This window comes from Perissodus microlepis, chromosome 18, assembly GCF_051167445.1.
Source record: "Perissodus microlepis isolate ML-2025 ecotype Zambia chromosome 18, ASM5116744v1, whole genome shotgun sequence".
NCBI lineage: Eukaryota > Metazoa > Chordata > Actinopteri > Cichliformes > Cichlidae > Perissodus > Perissodus microlepis.
Window position 1 is genome coordinate 11,694,078 of NC_140478.1, and position 11,598 is coordinate 11,705,675.

An 11,598-nucleotide genomic window follows, 5' to 3' on the forward strand; every position below is an offset into this window, starting at 1 on the left:
GTTATGGATCACAGGTCCTGATAAGACCTGTTGGTGCATTTATGCAATCCTGCTTGTTCCAGCTGTGGTGATCCAGTCCAGGCAAAGTGAGGTTACACACACTGAGGGTTGGGCGAGGGAACAAGAGGACATTGAGAGACAAACTGATCGTAACTCAGCCAGAAAAACAGACGCCGCCGCTGCGACATGAAGCCAAAGCGTTCCAACTCCTGGGCTCTGTATCTCCGACTGTCTCTGAGCTGATTTAGAAACTAACAGCAGTGTGAAGTGGGACACGGGGCTGCAGATCCTCACCGAGTCTCTGGAGAGGTGCCATTCTCAACCCCTAATGCCACAGCTGGGAGTATTTAGCCCTTTTTAGATCAATGAGCTGGGAGTCTACATGGGCCTGTCTGCTGGTTCATTTCACGCCGGCTCTGTGGAGCTGTTTACAGCCTGACGCCTCCAGGCTTTTCAGAGATGGGTGGAGGAGTTGAGGGGTGGAGAGAGGGGGAAATAAGAAAGAGCACACCACTGAAGGTCCTGAAGAGCTGCAGACTGACACAAGCTTGCTGATATATACAGTATATGTGTGTGTGTGTTTAGACAGCTAAGCATATGTTTCTTCCTTGTTTGGCTGATTAAAGGCTTTGGTTTGTCCATCAGCCTGCATGTCTGCAGCAAAGAGTTCTTGTCACCTTCCATTTACGTTGTTGCTCCTCGGCGGTGCGGTTGTTGTTCACAGTTAGTTAAGTGGGCAACCTCTCCAGAAGCGAGAGCAACCCACGAAGACAGAGCCAGTTAATACTCGCGGAGCTTACAGGACTGGAGTGCATAGCTACTCCAAATGGTGTTCAAGTGCTTGCACAGGGTGGATGCGGACTGTGTTCAGGGAATATTTATTTAAGATATAAGAAAAGACACCAGCTTCTAGAAAAGAGGACCCCAATGTAAAACTAACATCAGTTAACTGGACAGAATGCATGCTGAACTGAAGCAGGGAATAATTTGGGCCTTCATCTTATGAGCATCAAAACATACAAACCACAAAAGTGATGCAACACAGAAACATGCTTTTCAACTATATAAGAGTGCAACATGGGATTCATTTAGGGGAACACAGCATCTACAATTTGTTTTTTAAAAAAGCAACTGTATAAGCTTAGTCAGTAAAATGTCTCTCTTTAGATTTCACTTTTCTGTCTGAAAGATAAAAGTTAATATAATATATATTATAAGATAATAAACCCAAAGAATCATTTAGGCCCCCTTCATCCTCATTTAAACATATTGTGCAGAATCTGCTTTTCTACTTGCTGAGTCATAATCAGCCTCATTAGTGACATACCTCACACATCTGTCACACATTTGTCTCAAACACTCTTTTTTCCCTGAACTTTTTCTGCAGCTATTCCGTACATTTGTAAGGCCGTATAAATATTACATTGATATCCCGTCTATTACTCACCAAGATGTTTTTCTGATCAGTGATCTGTGGGTTCACTGTATACTATTACAGACCTGAGCGTTACTCACAGAGCCTCCATAAACCTCTCACTATTGTGAAGAAAGAAAAAAGCTCCAAGCTCTCTGGCGTTTAGTCTCCCCACAAAACCCAAACGCAGATAATAACTTCCTATTAGAGTCGCTCTCTTTTCTGCTGTGTGAACGCCGGTAAAATGTTCTGACCTCCAGCTTTAACCTGTCACTACCACGGTGCCTGATTGCAGGAGCGAGGAGAAAAACAAGAGTACAGTAAATCACCGCTGGCTCAATAAAAGACACCTGTAAGAGGAGAAAGAGGCTGAACACCAGGAGAGCCGCCTGATCACTACCAGACACCAAGAAATCTGGGGAGGTCCCCTCCAAAAGGTAGCATAATATCAGCTTGTGCCCCAAAGCTCCACAGATATATGCATCTAACCAGCGTGAACTTTACTTTAATCTTGCTTGTAACATGTTGTTGACAGGATTTTCAGTTTTTTTTTCATTAATCTGTACAAAACAAAACACTCCAGGGCGTTAAACAGTAAAAACTTGTGTCTTCTGGGACAAATTTGTAATTTGGGGCTACGGCTTAAACTCAGACATTAACGTGCCATTCTCCTGACTCTCACCCTCTACCCTTTGTTTCTCATTTTCACCCTTCTTATTAAAAGTTCACGCACATTAAATGTATTTTGCTCTTGATAAGTGTCCTTTCTTCCCCTTTACGACTAAACCAATTTCACTCTTCAGCGGTTAACGACAGCATGTTTAAACTATGTGAGGGGGCCATGAAGTCAAAAGGAGAAAAGGCTAGGAGGAGGAGGAAGAGGAGGAGGAGCGATAAGGAGAATGAGATAATAATGAACAAACGAGTAAGGAGAATTAAAAATAGACAATGGGTTACTTTCCAGGGGAAAGAAAAATGAGAAAAAGATAATTGAACCACTGAATGGGAGAGGTCTGAAAGCAAAGATAAGCGCAAACACAAGGAAGGCAAGGGAATGACAAAATGAGAGTGCAGAAAGGGAGCGCAGACTGAAGCCCGGTCAGCCTGTAATCCCATAATCCCTGGCAGGCAGGCAGGATGTAATTGCTCGTTAGTGCCAGTTTCCACTCCTTGGCCTGTCACTGCTGGAAAACCACAGAATGGCGCTAAAATGAGAAACAGATAGCAGGTCCCATGCCTCGGTTCAGATAGGTCCCCCCGAAACACACACATGTGTGCACGTACAGTCTCTCCGCCTGTTGGTCTTTTCTTGTAATCCTTTCCCTGCCACAGAAACACGAACTATTTTTGTTAATTTTTCACAGTTCCCACACACGCACACATACTTGAGGCCACACAGAGGAGGCCGGGATAATCAGAGGTGTGGACACCGCAGTGCCTGGAAGAGGATGGTGAGGAGTGAATCCGTATGACCTCACCACCTGTCTGCATCTTTATAACTGAGCGACAACATCTGAGCCCGTAGGTGTCTGACAGTCTTTCACACAGGTAACAGCTTTCAGATATGGGTGGCACAGTGGTTTAGCACCGTCACTTCACAGCTAGAAGATCCTGGGTTTGAATCTGCAGGTTGGAGTTTGTATGTTCTCCATGTGCCTGCTTCCTCCAGCACATTTTGGGTTAATTTATGATTCTAAATTGGCTGCATGTGTGACTGCGAGTGTGAATGTTTGTCTCTCTGTGGTAGCCCTTCAGCAGACAGGCAACCTGTACCAGGGTGTACTCTGCATTACAAAGGTTCCAGCTCTCTGCAACCCTGAGCTGGACAAACAGAAGAAAATGGACGGTTTAGAGTCTATTGTTATTTAATGAAATGATTTGATATACTTGAAAAGAGTAGCCTTTGGTGTATGTATGATTTCTGCAGCCCCAGCGACCAGTCAGCTGCTATAGACAGTTTCTAATTTCAGTCCACCAGTAATTTTCTTTGATAGTTGATAGGCCTGCTTCCTACATTCATCACGTGGGCAGAAGTCTTATCACATTATGTGTAAACAGGCAGCTGTTTGCTTACATATTTGCCACATGAACTTAAGAGATACTGCTAGAATGAGCTTTAATCTGGATTGAAAAGTAAAGAACAGAAAAGAAAATGCTTTACTCGAGCAGTTAAACACCACAACCTGGACCTCATTAGATGTACCTATTGGAGTTAAACTTATTGGCTGCCTAATAGTAAACCTGAGTGATAAGTGATTTACTTCACTGACCCTGCAGCTTTCTCTAAAGTGAGGAAACTCCAGAGGAAAAAAAAGTGTTTAATGGTTTCTTGGTGGGATAACTGGGATGAAGCACTTTTCATGGGGAGCAATGTGTTTGAAGTGGAACAGTTCTAGATTAACGCCCTCACACATTTAGGGTCAGGTTGCCAGAAAGAGTTATGGCAGACTGTCAAAGTGCTGGGATCATTGGGTCACAACAAGCACGGTAAAATGCATTTTTCTGCGGGTCATAAAAGTGTCATCCACGACCAGCGCGCTCACTTTGAGCGGCAGCCCTGATGGCTTTATTGCAACTGAGTTAGAGAGAGAGAGAGAGAACGCTGTCGTCGTTTGAATGGCCAAAGCCACCTGACTCCACGAATGGAAACATGTTCTCAATGAAGCAGAAAGCTGAGGCTGTAACAGAGCCAACGGAGAGGAAATTATCAGACGTATTGTATGACTAAGCAAGTAAAAATGTAAAGTGACCACATTGCAGCGGTGTGAAATTTCAGAAATGCAAATCAGGCTCTTCCATTTGTTCTTACATGTCTTGCATGCCTTATATAGACCTTACTAATTACACCTTCTTTGAGAAATTCGTCATACAATGGACGTTTGATGTTTCTGTTGATTGTATGTTTGCATAAATCTGTCAGTTACATTTCATTATGAGGGGAAAAAAGCACATTTATTTTTTAAACTGGTTTAAAGCCTCCAAGAGCCAGAAGTACAGTAATGCCTACTGATGTGTTAGGAAAAAGTAGAAAGATTTGGTTTAACAAAAAAACAACAACAAAAAAAACCCCAATAATTTTATTATGTATCATCAGTGTTTGCAGATATCTGTATGTGCTGCAAAAAGGCTCTGAGATATGAGGTTTTGATCCATTATCATCTGCTGCTGCACATGTCTATGAATTATGGCGAATGTTGTCACATCCTACACTACTCAATATTTTTGTAGTGAAAAGGGATCAGACGTCAGCATGTGATGTGTAAAGGGTTCATTCGCAGTGACAAACCTTCAGAAAATGATCTGAAGGTTCGATAGTTCAGCTAAGCAACAGAGAGGTTATTTTAGCTTTGTTAAGCTAACCGCGCTCAATAAAGCTTTTGCAAGTGGCGGGAACATGTCCAGCATTCACTCTTACTTTAGTTCAGTTTTGTTCTCATCATTTGAAGGAAATGTCTGCTACTTTAGAAGAAACTGTTTCAATGAATTCACCCTCTAGTTGCTAACTTTGCAGGACACAAACACAACTGAATCAATGCTAATGTTTCTCCAAATCTGTTGAATATCGGGGCAACTGCTTTGTCGTTCACACAACTGGTTTCCCAATCAGCCCAAAATAATCAATAATAGAGTAATTCAAAATCTATGTGATTTTTTCTGATAGCTTGTGTTTGACACTGCTTGTATCTGTTGCTAAATTTTAGATGTTAAAGTGGCGAATACCTTGCTAAAATTAGCAGGAGAGCTAGAAAAACACCAGCTTTCAGTAGGTTTCCGGTATAATGAGCATATAAACCTTCTAGATTTTTCCACATCAGCTGGAATTTAGTACCACCGCCTCTAGACAAGATTAAGTGTGCAGGGTCACTGGAAAGTTTAGCTATAGTGTAGTTATCGCTAATTATCCACACAGAAACCCACAATGCATCAGACCTGTAAGCGTCTCGTGACCGATCAGGTAAATTAGACGGGACACCACCTTTCTCTGTGCACCGCCTGCTTTCCCATGAGTTAAAGACGGCAACAGCTGATGCGACACATCTGTGTCCTCACCGTCTCGCTTCCCTTCACTTTGCTTCTCACTAAAGCTGCTTCCCAGTGTCCCTGACCCTAATAACCCAAATTCCTGCCTGATTAAGTTGGTTTTAAAAGGAAGCCACACAGAGAGCCGTTGGTTGAGCCTCACCTTAAATGGGAACACATTTTAGCTATGCTGGAGCGATGATCGGAGGATAGGATTTCACTTCCCGGTGTTTGTGAGGACGGCAGCGCTTAAAAGGCCGCAGAAAGGACAGCGGGGGAGAACAGAGAGGGATGGACAGGAATAGATAGAAAACACACATGCACACGCACACATGCATTTGTCATAAACTCCTTCCCCCCCTGCCAAAACACTGTAAAGCTTATATTTCCAGGAAAACTGGCAGTGCAAATCACACACACATGCACACACCCACACTGAAATTTCTTCTCCCACAATCCCCCCCCTCCTGCACCCTTGCAACCTTTTCTTGTTCCAATCTCATGTTGTTATTTCTTCAAATTAAGCCCACACTGTGCCTGAGAATAGCTCTCAGAAAAGTGGTTATAAGTGACACACACTCCCTCTCTTTCTCTCTCTCTCTCTCTCCCTCACACACATACACACGCATGTGCGCGCACACACACACACGCAGGTCATTATTAGTGTGACTTGGGTCTGGTTGAACCAGCGCTCTCCAAAGTGTTTCCGTGTCACCCTCTCCCACCCCAGACAGGCTGGCTCTAATGACCTGGCCTGATAGTTCAAAGCGGCCCTCAGACGCTATGATTAATGAATCTGACCTGCTAATTTCAGAAGAATACAGCTTATTGTATCAAAAAGCGCTCTCAGAGACACAAACATGGCGCTGGACTAGTTAACATTCTTCAGTATTCGGAGAAAAAGTTGTTTTAAGAGGAAGATTTTACGATAAGCACAAAGGTTAAGCTTTATGTTTCATCAGCGGCTCCAAACGTATTAACTTTTGCTTTGTTCTAAATAATTTAAAATGTTTGAACTTAAAAAAAAAAGCCAAAGTGCTCGACAACAAGAAAACAATCCAAGATCACAGAAAGGAGTAATTCCCCCTGTATAGTTACACGAGATTGTCCAGCGCTACAAAAGCAGGGACATAGAAAACAGAAGTAGCATGGGAAGCATTTGTCTGAAGGAATACATCTAACAAATTGAAATTCCTTTATGTCAGATCATGCCGCCTTCAATTTGCCCTGAAGGAATCACTGTGGTTCACTGCGTACTCTAAGCACTTCCAGATTGAAGTTGCCCTGTGGCACCTCACGTTGCATAATCAATCTCCCTCCCTGCGCTCTCTCCATTAGTGCTGGGACAAAACAGCCAGAGTAACGTTACACACACCGAAGCAGAGGCGCAGACGAAGACAAGCCTCCCTGCGCAGAGCACGCATCCATCTTTTACTGACGGGTGTCCATTAATCTGAAAAGATTGTGGTCTGGTGTATTGCTTGAATGTTGCACTGCATCAGTATTGCTGTGAAATGAATCATATGCTTTAATCTGAAGTCAGTCAGATTAATGTGCTCAGTGAACAATGAGTAGGTTTCACTGTTTGTGATGGAAATCAGGCTTTATCTGCTTTTTAATCTCTCGTGTTGTCAATATGACTAATCCCGGAAATATACAGCCACACATTATCAGACGATTAGGCATAAAAGGTATTTGGTCACAGTTTAATTACTTTGCGATCAAGTTTCTTTTTAAATTCCCACGACAGACGTACAACGTGAGTTCTTATTTGGAGACACTTTTTAACCTTCGACTTGAAGGCATACAAAAAATTCTGATCATCTGATAGGTCAGTGGCTTGGTGAGTAAACTTTACTGATTAATTATTAATATTATCATTCTGTTAATTTTCACCAAATCGATCATTAATTTGATAACAAACAGTGTTACGTCATCCTCATGATGCCATTCTGAAGGTTAAACAAGAGTTCAGTTTTCTATCAGTCGTTCTAATCTGAGCAGCTCGATTTAAAGCACACATGCTGTAATGAAAGATTTATTTTCAAACAAAATGAACCTATGAGAAGCAGGATGTTCAGAATAACCTCTGTGCTCTGATGGATGCTGTTCTGATGATCAATATTTAATAAATATTATTAATTTGGACTGAATTGTCGAGTTCTCATCTGCTTTAAAGCTTGCTTTAAAGTTAACAGGTTTTGCCTGGTGAGACAGATGTGTGATGTTAAAAAATGTCAATATGATCAGTTTATAAGATTTATGGTTACTTTGTTTAAAGTCCCCCCCTAAAACAACTCTGCTCCAAACTTTGTGGGACTTTTTGTTTTTTTTTTTAAACCTCCAGAAGTGACTGAATGTTCCCCCTACCTTCTGCTGTTTTCCTCACTTCATTCCCCTTGATTGTCAGCAGAAGCAGAGGTTATGTTTTTTTTGGCAAATCTGAGAGATGCAATCTTGCTTTAAAGAAAAAAAAAAAGAGATGAGTGTTTTTATCCTCAATATGTCCCAGAATATTAAATTAAACACACCGCGTAATAACTGAGGTATCAGGCCCTGCGGATGAAGGCTTAGTGAGTAATAAAACCAGAGGGGAAGACAAATAGTGTCACAGCGGATCCAAGTCTATCAACGAGGATGCTTTTATTTAAATTAACTCGTGTTTTAGTTTTGATTATAAGTGTTTAAGTGGCTCCTCTGCGACCCCGGCTGGCGTCAGATTAAGAAAGAGTTAACACCGTAACACCAACAAACGGCTCGCTAACTCTTGCTAAGCCACATGCCAGTTAAAACAAGCCAGACCACACATCAGCAGGCTGCTGGAAAAGAGAGCATGCCGGCCGGCTGTACCTGACCCTCAGCGGGGCTACTGACCCCCGTGACCTTTGACTGGAGGAAGTGAAAGCTGTGGCAGCGTGACGGGCGAGTGTGAGATGCCTGAAGCCGAGGCCATACCCTCAGGTTCCTCCTGAGAACAAACTGGAGATTTTAAAACAATCCAGAGTAAAGTAAAAACAAGGCCGCTTCAATGGCATGACAAGTTTTCACAGGCTTTACAGAAATTCAGCAGGCGACGCCTGCTGGGGACGTGCGACATGTCTCAGGTGATGCCAAAGCGCCTGGACACACAGAGATTCATCGAGTGCTGAGATGAGAAAAATCGAGAAAACACTGCTGACTCTCTCAGTGGCTCTGAACATCAGAGGCCTGCCTCCCTCCAAATGGGCCTCATCAGCGTGTGTGAGTGTGTGTGAGAGAGACATTGTATGTATATGACTGTGTGAGTCACAGGGTCATTGAGTCAGAGTGTAAGCATGAAAGTTCATGTACAAATGTGTGAGTCAGTTAGCCATAATCACGTTTTTGAGCAGACAAATCTTGACATTTCAGGAGGGAAATCACCGGATGCTGAAAGTCTGAATGCAAGGAACGAGAAGAATACAGATTAAAGTTGAAATAGATCCCGAAACAGCAACACAGCGGTAAAGCCAGAGTGATCAACACAAAATACCCTGAATGTCACAACACCTGAAGCTTAAAGACTTCATCTGGCCATGATCCCCTCAAAGCCTCTGGAAAGGAGGAGAACACACGCAGCTGTATGTCTCTCTCTCTCTCTCTCTCTGTTTCTCTCTCTGTATGTGTGTAATCGGCACTTTGATATTTAGATTTGCAGCCCACCACAGAAGGGATCACACTGGAGGACTTCTGACTGCCACTGTCCTCTCTTTGAGAATACACACACACCTATAAAACCACAGTACCTTTGATTTATATTTTTCCGCAGTTCCGAGGCCCCCCTTCCCCTTCTGGCACCTTGTAAACACTTCTGACTATAACTCATATAACTTAACTTTATAAGCACCACAGGAACAAACACATCCACTACCCTCCTACGAGACTGCGTTTCATTAATGCCCTCCCAATAAACAGTGAATGAAGCCCAGCTCTGAATCCAGGTCACAGTGATCCTAAGAGTCAGAGGAGTCCAAAGCAGCTGGCAGGTGCGTGCGGGGAGGTTTGAGAGCGGCTGAAGTGAAAGCAAATCAAACATCAAACGATCATTTCAGTGTTGTCACAGCAAACACGAAGACAAGAGGCCCCGGTCTGCTTTTACAGCAAGCATAAAGATATTAGCACCATCACTCTAAACCGCTGTGACAAAGTCTTAAATCACTTCTCGAGCAACTTTGCACGGACCCTGAATGGCGCCTTACCAGCTGTCCTGCGCGCGTCCTGCTCCGCACCGCAGAGTACAGGGAAGCCGCTTCTTCTTCTTCTCCTTCTTCCGCCCTGGGTGCAGCAGCTCATGTTTTTGGCAATCCATACGCTACGATGCGTCATGTTTTGTAACGTGCTGTCACGGCTTGCAAATGTTCAGAGCAGACCGTCTGCTCCGGTGCTGAAGCAGACATAAAGAATCCATCTAAAAACGTCTCAGCTTCAAGGCAAGAAGCGCCTCCTCCTCCTCCTTTATGTGGGGCCAAAAATGCTTTTTTTTTCTATGGCCGGAGTCCTGTCACGGCTTCTTGTAGAGTCTCAGCACCCTGAACAAGAACAGAGACAGTGGATGGTAAATACACAGTAATAACCAGTGAGTTAAGTTAGTTCATTGTGTTTTATATGGCTCTCAAGTCTGATTGAACTATGGAATTAAATATAACCAAAGGATGGGGCAGTTTCCCATCTTTTTGTTACCATTATTTTGTTACTCTGTATTATTTGTGATGAAAAAAACAACCTTTTTTAAACTTCAAGATATTTGTTTCTACAAGCCCTCTCAAAGAAATCTGAAGCTGTCTAAAGGAAACGATATTCTGGTCTGAAATACGAGACCGAATGACTTGTCAAGAAAGACATTTTGCAGGCGGTTACATCTACCCAGGACGAAGAAAATAAAACTCTACAGCTAACTGGTGTTGGCAGGTTACTGCCTATATAAAATCTAATTAGCGGGGAGTTTGTTTGCGGTGACACAAACAATTCAACGCGGAGAAAGAGAAAGCGAGGAGAGTCGGTCAAACAGAAGTGCAAGAAATGTTTGCCCTCAATCTGCTTCTTGTACTACGTCTCCGCTGACACGTCAAACCAGCGTTTAATGAAAAGAAGCCAGTTTTTCCAGGCATGACTCTCCGCTTCTTACCTCTAGTAACCTGTTCGGTCTTGTCTCCAAACAGCTCTTATGGTTAATGACTATATACGTTTTCAAAGCACGATTTGCGTCTCTTTTACGACAAAACGTCCGAGAATAGACTGTGCGGTCACGGTTTGGTTAAAAAAAAAATCACATGGAAAGCCCTTTTGTCTTCTTTTTGTGGATCTGTTGGCTTGATTGATTTGATTTGATTTGAAATTTGAAGTTCAAACGGATAAAACCTCTCCTCTGTCGGTCAAAATATCTGACTTCAAAATAAAAAGAAAAAAGTCCATGCGTCACGCCTTTACGCAGCGTCTCCAAAAAGCGCATATCTTGTTTTTTCTCTTGGTAAAAGCTCTTCTACTCTGGACTCAGGTATCCATTTATCAGAGCTGTGTCCTCTCCACAAATGTACTACGCGGCTACTTTACAATGTCTACAATAGGCTGCTGGACTGGAGGCTATGCGTAAAAACAGCGCGCCGCTCCCCCTGTCAGAGACTTTGTGAAACTGGAGCGCAGTGGCGGCTGCACAAAGTGCTCTGAGTTTTGTTCCTCATCTGCATGGCTCAGATGTCTTTTTGTTCCTGCGCTGGGAGCAGGGAGGGAGGGAGGGAGAGTGGGGGAGACTGTCATATGGGATGGAAGATTCTTGGCCTTCATTGTTTACACACAGGGACTGATAAATGTCGAGAGTTTCAGTATATCCCACGTGAATGCGCACACTGAGACATGCATAGGTGAGTTGTGATCAATTTGGGACCCCAAATGACAGTCGGCCCGAAAGACGTTGGCCCTGCACTATTTCTGCATCCCTTGTTGGGTCCTTTCCCTGACCCTTTGTGCCTCTGTAGTCTTCTGTCATCTTTCCATGCACACATGCACCCACGGGACATCATTATGTACACACACTCACTCATGCCCTCAGATGTTAAATGTCCTACCCTGGCCTGGGCTTGTTATTTGAAGGATGGGCAAAAGGACTGAGTGTGACAGTCCCCAGACCCCTGATCACTGCAATCCAAACC

The 11,598-nt window shown here is 43.4% G+C and overlaps 1 protein-coding gene across 2 annotated transcripts in view; it reads right to left on the reverse strand.

The window, feature by feature from the left end:
- The window catches only part of LOC146367396 (uncharacterized), an 18,507-nt gene extending 7,437 nt beyond the window's left edge, over positions 1 to 11,070 (reverse strand). The window contains exons 1-2 of one of the 2 annotated variants that reach the window (XM_084913062.1): positions 10,578 to 11,070; positions 9,652 to 9,981 (exon numbers count right to left, since the gene is read on the reverse strand). In XM_084913062.1, coding sequence (XP_084769188.1) covers positions 9,652 to 9,778 — 127 coding nt within the window. In that variant the 5' untranslated portion in view covers positions 9,779 to 9,981; positions 10,578 to 11,070. Of the gene's footprint in view, positions 1 to 9,651; positions 10,444 to 10,577 lie in introns of those variants that run through there. The other variant, XM_084913063.1, reaches the window with a different exon arrangement.
- Between the last annotated feature and the right edge of the window lie 528 nt (positions 11,071 to 11,598).